This window comes from Panthera tigris, chromosome B2 (assembly GCF_018350195.1).
Source record: "Panthera tigris isolate Pti1 chromosome B2, P.tigris_Pti1_mat1.1, whole genome shotgun sequence".
Taxonomy (NCBI): Eukaryota; Metazoa; Chordata; class Mammalia; order Carnivora; family Felidae; genus Panthera; species Panthera tigris.
The window spans coordinates 17688679-17708100 of NC_056664.1; the positions used below are offsets into that span (position 1 = coordinate 17688679).

At 41.7% G+C, this 19422-nt stretch overlaps 1 protein-coding gene across 1 annotated transcript in view; it reads right to left on the reverse strand.

Moving 5' to 3' along the window:
* Positions 1–252: 252 nt before the first annotated feature.
* SYCP2L (synaptonemal complex protein 2 like) overlaps positions 253–19422 on the reverse strand; it is a 112195-nt gene continuing 93025 nt past the window's right edge. The window contains exons 26-32 of the mRNA XM_042985260.1: positions 18409–18510; positions 17183–17289; positions 16177–16268; positions 14072–14171; positions 13919–13977; positions 6612–6674; positions 253–415 (exon numbers count right to left, since the gene is read on the reverse strand). Of these exons, the coding sequence (XP_042841194.1) occupies positions 6650–6674; positions 13919–13977; positions 14072–14171; positions 16177–16268; positions 17183–17289; positions 18409–18510 (485 nt within the window). The 3' untranslated portion in view covers positions 253–415; positions 6612–6649. The remainder of the gene's footprint in view (positions 416–6611; positions 6675–13918; positions 13978–14071; positions 14172–16176; positions 16269–17182; positions 17290–18408; positions 18511–19422) is intronic.

Here is a 19422-nt window from a genome sequence, read left to right on the forward strand (position 1 = left end):
ATAATAAGTATTTCAAAATACAACACTGTTTTCATCTGAGCTATTTGATCACAAATTAAATCTTCCCTCTACGAGACAGACCAAACAGCAGGTATACAGATGCTAAGATTTCCCCCCCAAAACTTGAGGACACCTCAAATAAAAGACTGATTTTACTTTAAAATCATTAAAAAAAAAAAAGCAACACCCCAAGTTAGTAAACATCCTGAGCTTCCTATTTTCTGACCAAATTTTGATACAGAACGCTAACATTTATGACAACTGGACAATAACACAACTACAAACTACCAACATATCCTGTTCTATTTCCAACTCTGCAGTTCTCAGGGATGCCATTTGGAGCAGAGCAAAATGAAGAAGCCAGGGCCACCGCTGTGTGACCCAAGCCAGCTTTGTCGTCTTCAGGTGGCTCAGACTGGTGGGGGGAAAAAAAAAAGAAAGAACAGCAATTAGTTGAGCCTGAACTACCCAGCTCTTGGTCCCTTAGAACTCGGTGAGCCAACATGAATGTCACTCTGTTTTATCAACTACGTCCCTAACTCAGATATCCAGCGAAGTTCTGTCTTCCACGGCCACTGGAAGCTAAAGTCAGTTCATTGCGGGAGAACTGGCTGGAGTCAAAAACACCCTGCAAAAATGTCTCGAACGTGTGACGCTTCGAGGATGTGCCCGCCATCTCTCAACAGTCCAGCACAGCAGGTTATTTTTTTCCTCCCTTATTGAAGAAAAGACCAGTATTTCTTGGGTGGAATACCAAAGGCTGGGCTGGCTTTCGGGGCCGTGCTGTGTGCAAAATGCATGTTTGTTAATACACGGATTGGGACGGAGCCCAACGTGATGCTCATAAAACAAGATGTAGGTAAGAGCTGATATCAAGGAGGGAACGGATTTTCCCGTCCTAAAGCGTCCTAGGCGCAGGCTCATCTGCAAAGAATGGCAGACAGAATCACCTGTGTGATTTAAGTTATTTCTCTTTTTTCTGTGTTCAGCTCGGGTAATTTGACTTGGGCATGAGAGACAGTCCTAGATACCTACCCAACGTCTGTTCTCCCTTTCTTCCTTATTTACAGAACCCCACTTGTTAGGAAGACAGTAGCAGTTAAATTCTCCCCAACTCCCTTTCAACCAGGGTGGGCTACTGACCCAGTCAGTAAGATGGAGACAAACTTCTGTTGGTTTGGGCTTCCATGAAAACAGTTTTCTTAATTTAGAAAAAAACGGAAGGGGAAGGTAGATTTTCCTGGCACACGTCTTTGACCTTTCACATTTCACCTATTCTCGTCCTTCCTACCTGGAGTGTAGAAGAGATACCCAGAAGTAGAGTGGACACTCTATCGAGCCCAAAGCCATATGAAGGATGGCTGAGCAGGAAACTAAAGGGACCTGGGTCTCTGATGGCTGCTTACTGTTACCGCATCACCGGCCCTGGATAACCTCCCTCCCTCTGGGCTGCCGCTTACAGGGAAAAAATAAAACCCCTGTTTGGTGTAGCTGCTGCAGCCTGATTCCTGTTACATGTGACCAACTGTAACATGTACATTTAATTCACATTTGATCCAGTTCTCCAGTAGAGCTAGGAATTAGGCTAATATTCTTAGCCCAGATTTGTCTTTTTCCTACATCCTCTTTTAGTGCTATTTTGATGTGAAGATTTGTTATTTTTGTTTCTCTAAATTTTGGGGGGGCCTTCCCAAATTTTTTCCTGATAATTCAAGTGATTCAAGATATAGGTCAAGTGATTCAAGATATAGGTAAAAGGATGATCACTACAAAATTATTTGTAATAATAATTTAAAATAAGCTGGATGTGCATCAATAGGGAATCAAATGTATAAGTTGTAGCAGGTCCACAACCTAGAATATTTTATAGTTATTAAAAAATAATTCTGGACTTGGAAAAGGATCCTTTTATTGCTCAGAGAACAAAAATACACATAATATTTAGTATAACATTTATGTTACTTAAAGACCTACACATGTATACTTATACAGACATTTGTATACATTCTTCTATAAGTATTGACAAAGTGTCTGAAAGAACATATACCAAACTATAAAGAGGTGGTTACTTCTAGATCACAGGTAAGAAGGAGGGTTAAGGAAAGGGGGAAAAATAACTCTTTATAAATGTTATGCTGTCTGAGTTTATTCCACAAAAGTAATTCGTATCCGGGACTAAATTCTAAAAATACAGAAGTAGTCTAGATTCACCTAAAATGTCACTACACAGAAATACCCCAGTTTGGTGCATATCTTCTAGAATCTAGACCTCTCACTGTGTATACATGCACGTACGTTGCGCAAACTCTCTTGTCACACCATCCTCCTTGTTATCTCATTGGTCAACTGGTTCTTCTCTTCTTCTCGCTTCATCTCCCTGGAGCAGCCCAAGAACTTCTCTCTATGCTGGCCCTTCTCTCTATGCTCAGTCCCTAAGTCAATTCGGCCAGTCTTATGCTCAGCTTTCTCTTTCCACACCGAATCAGTCTCTTTCATCACACTTTTTTTCTTCTTACCACTGTCACGAATTTTTATCTATTTACTCTTCACTCTCTGTCTATCCTACTAAAATGTACCCTCTAGACGGTCAAGGACCTCTTGGGTATCATTCTAACCCCAGCAGTGAAGACAATACTTGGCACCTAATAGATGCAGCAGTTTGTGGAGTGAATGGACATAATACACCCTCATCGAACATTTAAAACAAGTGGGATCTGGGGCGCCTGGGTGGCTCAGTCAGTTGAGCATCCGACTCTTGATTTTGGCTCAGGTCATGATCTCACAGTTCAGGAGGTGGAGCCCCACATGGGGCTTTGTGCTGACAGCACAGAGCCTGCTTGGGATTTTTTTTCTCTATTTCAAAATAAATAAATAAACTTTAAAAAAATAAAACTAAAAAAACCAAATGGGATCACGTGATATGCAATGCTTTTCAAGAGGCTTTTAACTTTTTACTCACGATCAAGTGTCTTCCCGAATCAATTAATCTAATCTAATTCTTTTCAATGGCAACGCGACAGATCATGTAAGTGTATCGATCTATTTAACCAAGCTCCAGCTAGGCATTCAGGCACTTTCCAACAGCTCCTTATCAGAACTGTTATACATACTACTCTACATTTCCTTGCGCAGTCCAATTTAATCTTTAAGAGAGTTCTCTAGAAGTGGGATTGCCAGGTCAAACATCACAGAGCACAACTTTGGATCCCAAAGGAGTTCTTAAAAGTCAACCACTTTTGGTTTTTTTTTTTGATAACTACTATACTCTAAGATATATGGAATTACATTCTTAATGAATATATTTTCATTATATGGTCTACTTAGGGAATCTACCTTAGACCTCTAAATTGAAATTTTCAAGTCGATAACCGTATAAAAAGCCCCATTATTAAATGCTGTGGGAAAGAAGCAAACAGTATTCAAAGAACCCAACCGGGTGAGAGGGTTGCTATCTTTAAAGCGACTGCATCCGGGGCGCCTGGGTAGCGCAGTCGGTTAAACGTCCGACTTCAGCCAGGTCACGATCTCGCGGTCCGTGAGTTCGAGCCCCGCGTCAGGCTCTGGGCTGATGGCTCGGAGCCTGGAGCCTGTTTCCGATTCTGTGTCTCCCTCTCTCTCTGCCCCTCCCCCGTTCATGCTCTGTCTCTCTCTGTCCCAAAAATAAATAAAAAACGTTGAAAAAAAAAAATTAAAGCGACTGCATCCAAGAACAGGATAGTTCGTAGTTGTTCAACACATTCCGTATTTGTTTACTCCGTGGGCCTCACAATACTTCCAGAAAGCTCACAGGGTGGTAGCCCCACGAGCTGCTGGGCCATCTAGAGAAGCATTAGGGCTCATAGTAATACTTCTATAAACTTCTTCCTTGAAAAATCTCTCCAAGTCCATCCCATCCTGTCTCCAATCCTCGGCCTTCCCAATATCCTCGGCCTCTTCTTGAAAGAAAATGTCTCCCTCCCTTCTCCTTCTCACTAAAATGTGGTTGACTTCTGAGGGTGCCACCTTCCCCAACACCCTCTCTCAATTAAAAGTTTTTGTCGTTGCTGTTGTTCTTTTTAACTCTGTTATCCCATTACTTCCTGGCCAGGCAGAGAAACAGGATTCTCCTTGCTCCAAAATGCCAAATACAGGAATTGTTCTCCTGCAGACACTTCTCTGCTGCTTATGCCAACCATCTGAATTATCATCCGTCACCCATCATCTTGGCCCCTCTGTTCACTTGGCCCTGCTTCCTGTCAAGCCTTAGTAGTTACTGAAACTCTGTCATGAGGGACCCACCTTCACTCTCTGGCTTCTCAGTTCTTTCACTTCCTCACCTCGTATAGGATTTTCTTCCATTTCACCATAGCTACACTCTCTCGGATGTGATCATTACAGAAATCCTGATTCATAACATCCTGTTTTCTAACTGCATTTTTCGGGCCTTTCCCAGCCACCTGCTCTCCTTCCCTCACTGTCCTAACTTTTGATCCCACTGAAACTGTCAATCCCTTGACACGATTTATGGGCGGAATGTCTGTATCACCCCCATTCCATTCAATTGCTGAAATTGCCCCCATCCCCGCCATGTGATGATGTTAGGAAGCAGAGCCTCGGGGAGGTAATCAGGATGAAATGAGGTCAGGAGATGAGCCCTCACAAGTGGATTAGTGCTCTTAGAAGAATCAGGACAGAGTTTGCACTCTCTGCTCTCCACCTTGTGAGAACGGACATCTTTATGTTACTGAGTCTCCCCATCTATTGGTCCTGAAATTAGTAACAATGCATTTAGAGTTTCTCCATTAAGCATGATACTGGCTTCTGGACTGATTTATCATACTACAGAGTATCTCATTACTACTATTTTATGTGGGCTTACACAAATTCAGACACAGATGTAGACTTTTTTCAAACACCTTTTGAAATCTATGAAAGAGAATCACAATGATTTTTCTCCCTAGGTCTATCAGCAATCAATGTATTGACAGATTCCCTAATATCACACCATCTTTGTATTGCTGGAATAAATCTCCCTTGATCATGACACATTATTCCTTTCATAAGTTGCTAAATGGTGTTTGCCGATATTTTGCTTAGAATTTTGCCTTAATTATTTTGAGGGAGATTTGTTCTATGGTTCTCTGTGTAATTCTTGTTGGATTTCAGCACTGTCACACAAGGTCCATTTAAAAATTGGGTAATTTTTATTCTTCTGTGTGCTGGAACAGTACTAACGTTACCCTTTAGTACCATTTAGTCAACAGCACCGAAGTTATCCTTTCCCGATAGAAGAACTTCGTGCACAATCTGAACCATTGACTCTCCACTTCTTCTATGAATAGTTCCCATCCCTGCAGGAGTCCATTTTGTTAAATTGTAGTTTCCTGGAAAATTGCCCGTGATTCCAAGTCCTCATCAAAACCAGTTAACACATGAACAAATAAACTCTAGTTCCTGCTTGACCCACACGTTCCTTCCACCCATCTCCCTAACCGGCAACGCCATCCATCCAACTGCTAGAAAACAGAATCCCAGGAGTCATCCTTACTTTATGCATCACTTCCATCTATCAGTGATTTATAAACCGTGGCCCCAAAAGGTACCTGGTGTCTCCCCATTTCTCACCGTCTCCAAAGCCCCTCCATCCAGTTCAGCTCCTCTCCTCTATTCTCACTTCCCCAGTCAATTCTTAACAAGGCAGCGAGGATGGGATTCTTAAAATATAAATCAGATCACAGTACCCTCACCCCCAATGCCTTTGCTCGAACCCACCCATATTTCCCTTCACCTGTAGTACGAAATTCAAGCTCCTCAGCCTGTTCAGTGAGGCCCTGACCTCAATGAGACTCAGTCATGCTCCCAGCTTCCTTTCAAGTAACTGTCCCCTCAAACACCACTCTGAGCTAAGAACTTTCAGTTTTTCAAATATGTCATGTTCTCCCCTACCCAATCCTGTTGCCTTAAACTGTTCCTAAGTCTGGTTCCTTCCTATTCTTTTTTTTTTTTTTTTTAATGTTAGTTTTGAGGGAGAGACAGAGCATGAATGGGGAAGGGTCAGAGACAGAGAGAGACACAGAATCTGAAGCAGGCTCCAGGTTCTGAGCTGTCAGCACAGAGCCTGACACGAGGCTCGAACCCACAAACCGTGAGAACATGACCGGAGCTGAAGTGGGATGCTTAACCGACTGAGCCACCCAGGCTCCCCTGGTTCCTTCCTATTCTTGAAACCCTATCTTAAACGTCACTTCCCCACAGAGACCTTTGATGACCATCCTATCTGAAACTGCACACCCTTGCTCTCGGCCACAGCACTTGTATCCCTCAAAAGCACTTTGTAAACTTGTGCTTAGTTTATTCGCTCACTTGTCTCTTTCTGTCTTTCCTCAAGGAATTTATTTGTAATGGGGGCAGGAACATATCTGTGTGTTACCAATTGTAGCTCCATGTTTAGCCTGTTGCCCGATGCAGAGCAAGCACTCAATTATAAATATTTGTTCAATGAAAGACCAGATCCAAAAGGATCATTTCTAGCATGGAAAATATTAGGAAAGAGGAGAAAGCTTCTTGGAGCCCAGAGCGTTAGAACATCTTTCCCCCATTCCAATTCCATCGAAGCAATCCTTTGCACCTACCCCAGGAATGCAGTCGTCACACAGGACTTTGGCTTTCCTCATGAAGACTGATCTGGATTGAGCCTGGAAAAAAACGGATCCATCTCATTATATTTAGCCAATTTAAGACTATACACAAATGTACATACATACATCATAAGGTTATTTCATAGATCGTTACATTCCTGGATGTCAGCTGAGGAGAATCAATGGCCAATCCAGAATACCATTCTAAGTAATTGATAATTTCACTTGATCCTATTTCATGCACTGCATCTGTCAACACCACTAGCCCAAAACATAGGTAGAGGGATCTCATGACAACCATTCAAAGTATTAATCCCTACTTCCTTGTAGCACTGCGCTAGGGGCTGAAATAATCTAGTCTGCAATAATCTAGTCTAGTGAAAGGAACGGTCTCCTTTCCCTAGCAAAATATGTAAAAACCATCACTGATGCACAAACATGCCAAGAGGGCAGCCCCTGGGTACCAATCAGATCCAGATACTGGATCTTGACCAAGTCCAAGCCTGGTGCCCAGTAAGCACCCAGCATGAGCTAAGAGCATCATTATCATCTCTCCTCTACAAGCCACGGGGTGGTTTCCTTAGGTGACTGGAAGAGTGGAGAGCAAAGGCAAAACCCTGGGAGATGTGTATTTTGGAGGGATTTTTTTTTTTTTTTTTAGTATTCTCAAGTCATACAAAGGGCCTATTGTCAAGGGAGGTGAAAGCAAATAGTAACTATTCCTACAATGTAATCTGTATGAACTGAAAAGACAGCTGTCTAAAAGCTGAGGTTTAGTCAAAATAAGTGAATTCTCCAGGTTTCAGAAATCTAGGAGGTATAATCTTTTCTGCTTCTTAATCTAGTGTTGGTTTATATCAGCAGTTCTCAAAGTGTGAACCTTTGGGACCCGCTGAGGGACCCCTTAAGTTGGAGACCCCTAAGCTTCCAAAGGTTCCTTGAGTCCAAAACTACTTTGGTAATAATGGTAAGTAATAGTAAGACATCATTTGCTTTTTTTCATTCTTTCTCGCACAAATATACAGTGTCTTCCAGAGGCTACAAGATATGTGATATCACAGCAGACTGAACTGAGAAGCAGATATGAGAATACAGCTATCTTCGGTGAAGCCTGATATTAAAGAAATTTGCAAACACAACCCAGTGCTATTCTTCTCACGTTTGTCTTGAAAAATCTGGTTATTTTTCATAAAAATATATTACTCATATCAATATGTAAAGTTTGTTATTTTTTTCATTAGTCATTGTATTTTTTTAATTTTTTTTAATGTTTATTTAGTTTTGAGAGAGAGAGAGAGAGAGACAGAGCATGAACGGGGGAGGGTCAGAGAGAGAGGGAGACACAGAATCCCAAGCAGGCTCCAGGCTCTGAGCTGTCAGCACAGAGCCTGATGCGGGGCTCGAACCCACAGAGTGTGAAATCATGTCCTGAGCTGAAGTCGGACGCCCAACCAACTGAGCCACCCAGGCGCCCCGGTCATTATATTTTTACAAACCAGTCTTTTGAATACGTTCAGCCATGAGTGAAAAAGACTCATTATCATTTGAATTGTGAGCTACATATATCATGACAAGCCTTTTGGAGAGTGAACCCAGGATAAACCCATACCAGTAAAACAAAAACCACTAAAAAACGACAACAACAAACCCTCATGAACATAATGTATAATAAATATACATACATGTTAATTTAACATAAAAAATATTATTGGATATTATGTATTATCCTGAGTTATTTATGTCAAATTCTATTTTTTTAATGTTTTTCTTTCACATTTTTAAGGTATAATTGATACGCAATGTAACATCAGTTACAGGTGTATACAACACAGTGGCTTTAACAACGCGGTAGATTTTGCTATGCTCACCATGGTGCGGCTACCATCTGTCACCATACGATGCTTCTAAAATACCACAGACTGTATTTCCTGTTGTACCTTTCATCCCCATGACTTATTCCTTCCATAACTGGAAGCAGGTGTCTCCCACTCCCCTTCACATATTTTGACCGCTCCCCCGTACCCCTACCTACCCCCATACCTCTGACAGCCACCAGCTTGTTCTCTGGACTTAGGAGTTTTTTGATTTGTTTTTTAGATTCCACATACAAGTGAAATATGGTATTTGTCTTTCTCTGTCTGGCTTATTTCACTTAGAATACCCCCTAGGTCCCTCCGTGTTTTCACACGTGGGAGAGTTCATGGTCTTTATGGCCGAGTAACAATCTGTTGTGTGTGTATATGTATATACACACATACGCCCCACATCTTTACCCATCCGTCTGTTGATGGACATCTAGGCTGCTTCCGGATCTTGGCTACTGTAAATAATAGGGGCGCATGTATCCTTTTGAACTTGTGGTTTTGTTTTCATTAAATACCCCGTCGCAGAATTTCTGGATCATATATTTCCATTTTAAATTTTGTTGAGAAAGCTCCAAACTGTTTCCCACAGTGACTGCATCAGTTTACATTCCTACCAACAAGGGTTCCTTTTTTTCTCATCCTCACCAACATCTGTCATTTCTTGCTTTTTTGATACCAGCCATTTTGACAGGTAGAAGGTGATAACTCATGGTGATTTAGAATTGCATTTCTCTAATGATTAGTGATGTTGAGTATCTTTTTATCTGTCTGTTGGCCATCTGTACGTCTTCTTAGAAGAAATTTCTATTCGGGTCCTCTGCCTATCTTTTAATTGGAACATTTGGCTTTTTGGTATGGAGCTATCTACGCCCTTCATTATATTTTAGATATTAACCCCTTAACAGATATATCATTTGCCAATATCTTCTCCCATTCAGTAGGTTGCCTTACATTATGTTGATGGTTTCTTTTGCTGTGCAAAACCTTTCTATTTTGATGTAGTCTCAATAGTTTAGTTTTGCTTTTGTTTCCCTCACCTGAGGAGACACAGGGTTGTGTCAAAGAGATTACCGCCTATGTGTTGTTTCAAGAGTCGTATGGTTTCAGGTCTCACAATGCATTAAGTCTCTAATCCATTTTGGGTTTATTCATATGCATGGTGTAAGAATGTGGTCCAGGGGCGCCTGGGTGGCTCAGTCGGTTAAGCATCCGACTTCAGCTCAGGTCATGATCTCACGGTCCGTGGGTTCGAGCCCCGCATCGGGCTCTGTGCTGACAGCTCAGAGCCTGGAGCCTGTTTCAGATTCTGTGTCTCCTTCTCTCTGTGACCCTCCCCCGTTCATGCTCTGTCTCTGTCTCAAAAAATAAATAAACGTTAAAAAAAAATAGATTACTTAAAAACAAAATATTAAAAAAAAAAAAAGAATGTGGTCCAGTTTTTCCAGCACCACTTATTGAAAAGATGGTCTTTTCCCTAGTGTATATTCTTGTCTTTTTTGTCATATATTAATTGACCATATAAGCATGGATTGATCTATGGGTCTATATTTGTGCCAGTACCATACTGTTTTGAATACCATAGCTTTGTAATATAGTTTGACACTAGGATTGTGACACCTCCACCTTTGTTCTTCTTTCTTAAGATTGCTTTGACTATTCAGGGTCTCTTGTACTTCTGGATATATTTTAGGATTATTTGTTCTAGTTCTGTGAAAAATGCTGTTTGTATTTTGATAGGGATTATGTTGAATCTGTAGGTTGGGGTAGTATGGACATTTTACAAATGCTAATTCTTCCAGTCCATAAGTATGTATATAGTTCCATTTGTGTCCTCTTCAATTTTTTTCATCAAGATTTTATAGTTTTCAGAGTACAGGTCTTTTTTCCACTTCTTTGGTTTTTATTCTTAGGTATCTTATTCTTGGTGATGCAATTGTAAATGAGATTGTTTTCTTACTTTCTCTTTCTGCTGCTTCATTATTAGTGTAAATATATGTAACAGATTTCTGTATATTAATTTTATATTCTGTGACTTTATTGTATTTATAGGTTCTAATAGTTTTTTGATGGGATCTTTAGGATTTTCTGGATATAGTATCATGTCATCTACAAATAGTGACAGTTCTACTTTTTCCTCCCCAATGTGGTGACTTTTCTTTTTCTTCTCCTATTGCTGTGTAAGACTTTCATTACTATGCTGAATAAAAGTGGTGAGTGGGGACAACCTTATCTTGTTCCTGATCTTAGAGAAAAAGTTTTCCATTTTTTACCATTGAGCATGATGTTAGATGTGGGTTTGACATATATGGCCTTTATTACGTTGAAGTAGGTTCCTCTAAACCCATCTCATTGGAAGTTTTCATCAGTAACAGAATTAGAACTTTGTCAAATGCTTTTACTATATCTATTGAGATGATATGATTGTTATCCTTCATTTTATTAATACAGCGTATCATGTGGATTAATTTGTGATATGGAATCATCCTTGAGTCCCTAGAATAAATCCCACTTGATCTTGGAGAATGATCCTTTTAATGTATGGTTGAATGCAGTTAACTAATATTTTCCTGAGGATTTTCGCATCTATGTTGATCAGGAATATTGGCCTATAGTTTTCTTGTTTTTGTAATATCTTTGCCTTATTTTGGTATCACAATAATGCTGGCCTTGTAGAATGTATTTGGAAGCTTTTCTTTCTTTTCTATTTTCTGGAATAATTTAAGAATGGTATTAATTTTTTTTTTTAATGTTGTTGGAACTCACCTGTAAATCCATATGGTCCTGGACTTATGTTTGTTGGGGCTCTTTTCACACACAGTGTTATATTCATTTCAGGTGTACAATGTAGTGATTCAACAATTCCATATATTACTCAGCACTCATCAAGTGTGTTCTTAATCCCCTTCACCTATTTTGCCCATCCCCTCACCCACGCCCCCCTCCCATAACCATCTGTTTGTTCTAGGTTTGTTTTTTGGTTTGTCTTTTATTTTTTCCCTTTGTTCTGTTTCTCAAATCCCACATATGAGTGAAATCATATGGTATTTGTTTTTCTCTGCCTTATATTTTGCTTAGCAGTATACTCTAGATCTATCCATGTTATTGTAAATGGCAAGATTTCATTTTTTTTATTAAGGTCGCTTCCATAAAGTAGCTATTATAAATAATGTCACAATACACGTAGGGGTGTGTGTATACCTTTGAATTCGTGTTTTTATTTTGGGGGTAAATACCCAGTAATCCAACTAGTGGATCATGGGGTAGTTTTATTTTTAATTTTTGGACGAACCTCCTTACTGTCTTCCACAGTAGCTGCACCAGTTTGCATTCCCACCAAAAGTACACGAGGGTTCTTATTTCTCCACAGTCTCATCAATTTTTGTTGTTGTGTTTTTTATTTTAGTCATTCTGACAGGTATGAGGTGATATCTCATTGTAGTTTTGATTTGCACAGCCATGATGAGTGATGTTGAGCATCTTTTCGTGTGTCTGTTGGCCATCTGGATGTTTTCTTTGGAAGAATGTTCATGTCTTCTGCACATTTTTAAACTGGATTCTTCGGTTTGGGGTGTTGAGCTGTATACATTCTTTATATTTTTTGGATCCTAACCCTTTATCAGATATGTCATTTTCAAATATCTTCCACTATTCAGTAGGTTGTCTTTTAGTTTTATTGGCTGTTACCTTCACTGTGCAGAAGCTTTTAATTTTGCTGTAGTCCCAATAGTTTATTTCTGCTTTTGTTTCCCTTGTTTCAGGAGACATATCTACAGATGTTGTAATGGGTAATGTCAGAAATTACTGCTTGTGCTTTCTCCTAGGATTTTTATGGTTTCAGATCTCATATTTAGGTCCTTACTCCATTTTTTGTTTGTTTTTGTGTATGGTGTAAGAAAATGGTCCAGCTTCATTATTTTGCATGTAAGTGTTGAATAGAATGTCTTTTTCCCCTTGTATATTCTTTCCTGCTTTGTCAAAGATTAATTGACCATATACTTGTGCATCCCCCCAATTCAAAACCAGATAAAGACCCACAAAAAAATGAAAACTACAGGCTAATATCTCTGATGAGCACAGATGCAAAAATCCTCAACAAAATTAGCAAACATAATCCAGCAATATGTTAAAAAAAAAAGCATTCCTCATGACTGAATGAGATTTATTCCTGGGATACACAGATGGTTCAATATTTGCAAACCAGTCAATGTGATACATCACATCAATAAGAGAAAGGATAAGAACCATATGATCATTTCAATAGATGCAGAAAAAGCATTTGACAAAGCACAACATCCATTCACGATAAAGCCCCTCAATAAAGTAGGTTTATACAAAACCTCGGAACAAGGTTTATACAAAACTCAGGAACAAGACAAGGATGTCCACTCTTACCACTGTTATTTAACATAGTACTGGATGTCCTAGCCACAGCAATCAGACAAGAGAAAGTAATAAAAGGCATCCAAATTGGTAAAGAAGAAGTTAAACTCTTACTGTTTGCAGATGACATGATACTATATACAGAAAACCCTAAAGACGCCACCAAAAAACTATTAGGTAAACGTATTCAGTAAAGTTGCAGGATGCGAAATCAATGTTCAGAAATCTGTTGCATTTCTATACACCAATAATGAAGCAGCAGAAAGAGAAGTTAAGAAAACAATCTCATTTACAATTGCACCTAAAATAATAAAGTACCTAGGAATAAGCTTAACCAAAGAGGTGACAGATCTGTCCTCTGAAAACTAGAAAATACTGATGAAAGAAATTGAAGAGACACAAAGAGATATTCGATGCTCATGGACTGGAAGAACAAATACTGGTTTTTAAAATTGTTTTTGATGTTTATTTTTGAGAGAGAGCAGGCAGAGACAGAGTGTGAGTGGGGGAGGGGCTAGAGAGAGAGGGAGACACAGAATCTGAAGCAGGCTCCGGGCTCTGAGCTGTCAGTACAGAGCCCGACGTGGGGCTCGAACTCATGAGCCCTGCGATCATGACCTGAGCTGAAGTCAAATGCTTAACCGACTAAGCCACCCAGGGACCCCAAGAACAAATACTGTTAAAATCTCCATACTGCCCAAAGAATATAGAGAGAGAGAATATATTCTACCATACCACAATTCACTATATATCTAAGTGTTTTTCTCAGGATGGACTCAATTTTTTAAAATTATTGCTTAAAAGAAAACAAACTGGATCAAAAACACTGACATTTGTATGATCCTGCTTATGCTTTTCAAAATTGACATTTCTAGAATGCCCTGAGCCACACTCTCTGCTCAGCGAGTGCCACAAAAGTAGTTGGTTTGAAAGGATGCAGGAACACAGCTGCTTCCGTGCAGTTTCACGCACGTCGATCACCCATCCTACAGCCAGCGCACTACCCTCATTCTTCAACTAAGATACTTCTAGAAGGAATGCTTTGAAAAAAAATACCTCAGCACTTGCAGATCACAGAATGACTTCAGGGCATCAGACTGTTTCCCCCAAAATTCCTAGAATTGAACAAAAGTTTTAAGTATTTGGCAGTTATTCTACTCTGGAACAGATCCTCGTAAGTCACAGAGGATATTCAAGAAAAGGACTTACCAGGGCATCCTCCTCAAGGTGTTTCAGAGCCTGGATATCCTTCTCAAGATTGCTCAGCTCTTGAAGGACCAAACTGTGAAACTTCTCTAGTTTATTCAGTCTGATAAAAGTAAAAAGCACCAGATTTCATTGGGACTGCTTGAATAGGACAAAAGACAATCCTCTTATTGCAAGGATACTTCTTATTGTTCTCCAGACGTTTGTTTTAAGGACACATAACTCAGGGCACCCGGGTGGCTCAGTAGGTTGAGCGTCCAACTCTTGATTTCAGCTCAGGTCATGATCTCACTATTTGTGAGTTCGAGCCCCACGTCAGGCTCCAGGCTGACAGAGCGGAGCCTGCTTGGGGTGCTCTGTCTCTCCCCAACTTGTGCACACTCTCTCTGTCCCCTCCCCCCCAACCCCACTCTCCCACCCCTGCGCTCAAAATAAATAAACTTAAAAAAAAAAAAAAAAAAGAACACCCGTCTCCTCTTCCCTCACTGACCATCTTCATCCCTTAGTTCTGCAAACTTTGATTTAGCCTTTCAACAGAAGACTGGAGGAAGCTAGTATTACAGAGCAAAGAAGAGATAACTCCAGGGAAAAGGACATGGAGGCCAGAGCTGTCCTGGAAGCTACTAGACCACCAATCATGGCTCCCCATCGCTTCTTACCTTCCATTTTCTCCCCTTTCTCTTGCCTTAAGCTGGTCCTGAAGGCTGAAATTGGCTAATAGACTCGTTTCTCCCCTACATGTTAGTTCTAAAGTTTCCAACAGTTGCTCTTTTAACGACCCCATAAACTGCTTTTTTCCCTTGTTTATGGTCTGTCTTCTCCATTAGGCTGGAAGTTCTATGAAGGCAAGAAGCTCCCAAAGCTTGTCATCACTGCTCTCCTGCACTTAGCACGGGACCTGGCACCTGGTGCCACTCAGTGTGCATTTGCCGAATGAAAAATGCATACATATATAACCCCTAAAAGATAATGGGAGTTCTAGAAGTCCAAAGTCCTTCATGGGCTCGTTTTGAAAACCAAATGACATTGCATGTAAGCAAGTTTGAAAAACATCATAAATTTCTACTCACATTACGTTTTCTGCCCTAAGAAACATCCTCCTTCAGTTAAGCAAACCAACCTGCCATTGTTTTCCTCCTCTCCTTCATTCACAGGTCATTCTCTTCAACAAGGAACGATCTCTATACATAGCTTCCTTATACCATTCAAACCTTTGTTTCCAAAACCTCACTACAGAAGCACTTCCGTTGTAATGGCTCTGGATTAACTCTAATCACTACAGAATCCCATCTCTACTCACCTTTCCTAACCTTCACATCTCTCTGAAATCTTATGCCTTTGTTGTTCTTGCTCCATGGTCAAGATATGTTTGTACACGTGTGCGTGTGCGTGTGTGTGTATGCATGAGTGCACAGCACTTTTTATTGTGGCCATATATGTAACATAAAATTTACCCTTTTAGCCATTTCTAATTCAGTGGCAGTAAGTGCATTCACAACGTTGTGCAACTGTCACCACCATCCGTCTCTAGAACTTTTCCCTCATCCCAACAGAAACTCCGTTCTGATTAAACAAGAATTCGTTCCCCACTCCCTCACCCTCTGGTATTCTCTACTCTGCTTTCCTTCTCTATGAATTTGCCTCTTTTAGGTACCTCCTACAAGTGAAATTGTGCAAGACTGGTCCTTTTGGATCTGGCTTATTTCACTGAGCATAATGTCCTCGAGGTTCATCCATATTGTAGCACGTGTCAGAATTTCATCCCTTAAGGCTGAATAATATTCCACTGCATGTATTTAACACATAGCACTTATCCAGCATTTTTACATAGATGTCCGTGCTTGCTCTGTCTTCACAACCGGATTATAAATTTTTTGAAAAGAGTGTTTTTAGGATCATACAATGGGAGACCATGAAGAGGCTTCAAGAAGGCTTTAACCCGTCATGTTACGAAGGAGGAAGGAGAAACCTAGGAAGGTTAGGTGAGGGAGCAAACCTCACACATCGGCTCAAGCTTCGGCTCCTCGTGACCCCAGCACAGTGGTCATGACACAAAAGCTTGTGAGCGATCCCACTTTCACAAACTTGTTCTGAAGCCCAACACTTACCTGCATTGGTGTATCTGGTTTAAAAGTTGGATTAAGCAATCTGGTGCTTGCTTTGCATTTTTTGAATCAAGCGGACTCCCTTTGTACCTAAGCTAAACCATAACAACAACAGCAAAATGATCACATTTGAGTTAACCATAACTACATAAATTCAGTTCAGGTGTTGCGTGGAAAAGACGTTGCATAGCAAACGTTACTGCTAAACGACTGTGATGAGACACCGTGCTACACGCGGTCTATGCATTACCTCAGGTTCAGTGCCAATAAAGAACAATAAGCTAAAATAGGAAAACCTACAGTCTCCCTGTCACAATGTATATTGAATGTTATGAACAAATTGCCATTATAAGTGAGTTTACATTGGTATCGAAGAAAATATAAGACTGTGGAGGCTTCCCATGTTAGTTAAATGAATGTATGTCAGGGTAAGAGATTCTTCCCAAATGTGCAAAGAAATAACTCTTTAGGGATTTAGGAACAATAGGACATCAAAGGAGGGAACTGAAATTCTTCCAGAGTTCATCCTGCAGACAAGATTACGGGATGGCCTACATGCGCATCGCTCAAACATACGCCACCACTCAGCTGACCATCTACCCAAAGCCCACCTCCGCCCTTATCCCAGACGCCTCTCGCATCCAGATGGTCCCCCACTCCCCTCTCCTCCCATCTATCATTATGACCGAATCATTGCTTCTGGTAGTTCAGTTGTCTGAGAACACTACCAATGAAACCAAACCATGAGTCTGATTTCCATAGAGGTGCATCTGGTCTCACCGTAGCAAATGCACAGGTAATAGCAGTCTCATAAATACAAGCCATAATTCACAAAGGCACTGAAATCAGTGACCATGGCTAAGGCAAACGTACCTCCCCAAAAGAGTGCGGAGAACCGTCACTCTGGGTTCACATGATATCCTCATCAAGGAGATCAACGGCACTGATGGATAATAGGAACTTGTTAAACTCGTAACAAGCTAGCTTTTCATTTTTAGTGGAAAATTACCTCAGTTTTTCTTCTCAGGTCTCTAGTGAAGGTTTCGAGGGTTGCGATAATAGCAGAACCATCTGAGTTCTCCGGCACAACTGCTGGGGACGGAGTGGAAATGCCTTCTGAACAATAAAGAGAGAACATCGGGTAAAACGAACACAGTGCTCGAGGTAGATGTGCTCAGTCTATCAGCTGCTCAGAGGTGGACGGGCAGCTAAGAAGCACAGATACGAGCCGCAGAAGTCCCACGGGGGCCTGGCCGTGACTGCAGCCTGGCCGACTCTGGCCAACAAGGCCAGCTTGATCCGAGAGTCCTCGTCGTGAGCACTTCGTGCCGCTTCCCACCGAACCTCACTCAAGTGCTCACCTCCTCCAAACTCTCCCGGAATTTCAAATCAGAGCAACTCTGCCTAAGCAGCAGGCAGAGAGAGGTGTTGTAAGAGGTTTTAAAGAGGATGTGATGGGTGGGACATTTCTATGGGGGCAACACTGGCATGATGGCTCCTGGGCGCCCCAAGTTTTAGGAGGGCTCGCAAGGGCTCCGGCACTATTAAGGGACTGGCAGGTTGTAGCTCATTTCAGCCTCACAAAAGCCACGTCAAATGGGCTCCGTTGTTCCCCATATTGAACAGAGGGATCCAGTAACTTGTGCAAGCTTGTTCTCCATATTGATCCAGTAACTTGTGCAAGCTCACACCAACAGTGCCAGGATTGGAACCCAAAACAAAAGGCTCCAAGAGAGCAAACTGGGAAGACCAGAGGCACCTAACCACCAAACTCTAGTATCTCTGGGCTTCCCAGTTTGCTCTCTTGGAGTCTTTCGTTTTGAAATATGGTGGCCTCACTTACGCAGAAGGCCATCCTTCACTGGGGTAGAGTGGATATCTCTACCACAAAAACCGAGCTAATAGCTACCAACTAAAGCAGAGACCATAATTTTAGGAGCTTTAGGCCCTGAAAATTGCCATCAAGAAGAGTAAAGAGGCAGACATCAACCTGCTAGAAGGACTAGAACATGCTAGAAGTACTTGCTTTGATCTCTAATTTGTGCAACAATTTACTTGTCTTTGAAAGGACAAAATGCTTCAAAATGCTTTGAAAGGACAAAATGCTTGTCTTTGAAAGGCAAAAGCCACTGTGATCTTCAAACCGTAACCCCCTTGGAGTGCGTGCAGGAGCATTCAGTGCTCACAAATCTGTCCCATTCTTGCTTGAATGGCTGGCCGGGCACGTAATGTCACCTGCTAAGCCCGTTTCTTCCGTCACCGACGAGGGGGATTCCGGAGCATCGCCTTCTTCCAGTTTTGATTGTTTGGACTTAGCGAAACTGCCTCCTGATAGGTCTAAAAGCAAGCACAGCACATTAACGATGGCACACCCGTTCCTTCTGTCCCAAATTTCATCTCGTCCTCTTCTTACCAGTTAATACCCAACCTTGGTGAGCAGCCAGCGGCACTTGTTCCCTGTGACTCATTACTTACCGGTGACAGCACCAGCATCAAAGCATGACGCGTACTGATGCCAGAAAGAGGACACATGGGAACAGGCACCCCTTCGACGAGCCCTGTAACATTTAGGAACGGCCTGCTTAGCAAGGGACAGGCTGATCCAAATGAAAAGCAGCAGTGGTTAGCATCAAAAACGCTGCCAGGGCTCAGGCTGAACGGGGCGGTAGCAAGGTAATCTGAGCAGATGGGCCTTCAGAAGCTCATCAGATGGCCCCGCGGAGCGCGCCACCTGCTGGCGACGCTGGAGCTTTACTGCTGCGCTGAGTGCCGCCTCCTAGAGGAGGTCATCTTGGCTGCTCACTAGCTGACGTGACTCTGAGACCTTCAGCTTCTGAGATGTAAATACAGATCCTCTTTTCAATTTGGCAATTACTCAGTATTTTCTATCCGATGTCCGCTTTCATCCCACACATGACCTTGGCTCCATCTGAGCCCTCCCAGTCTTAGCAGCGACACCACCCCGGTCAACAGAACCCTAGAATCAGGCTCAACTCCTGTGTTTCCTTACCATCCACGTCTCCTCCATCATCAAGGTCCTGCATACAGAACGAATCCATCCCTCTTTCTACATTCCCACACCATGACCCTGGTCCAAGGCCATCCTCCCCGGAGGACCTCATCAGTCTCATGCCTCCAACGGTATCGCCTCCCAAATCTCTCTCTTCCCTGAGCTCCACGAAGCAGCAACCTTGTGTTTCCGACTGCTTGGTCAACCACTCCATCTCAAAACCCACTCTATTCTATTCT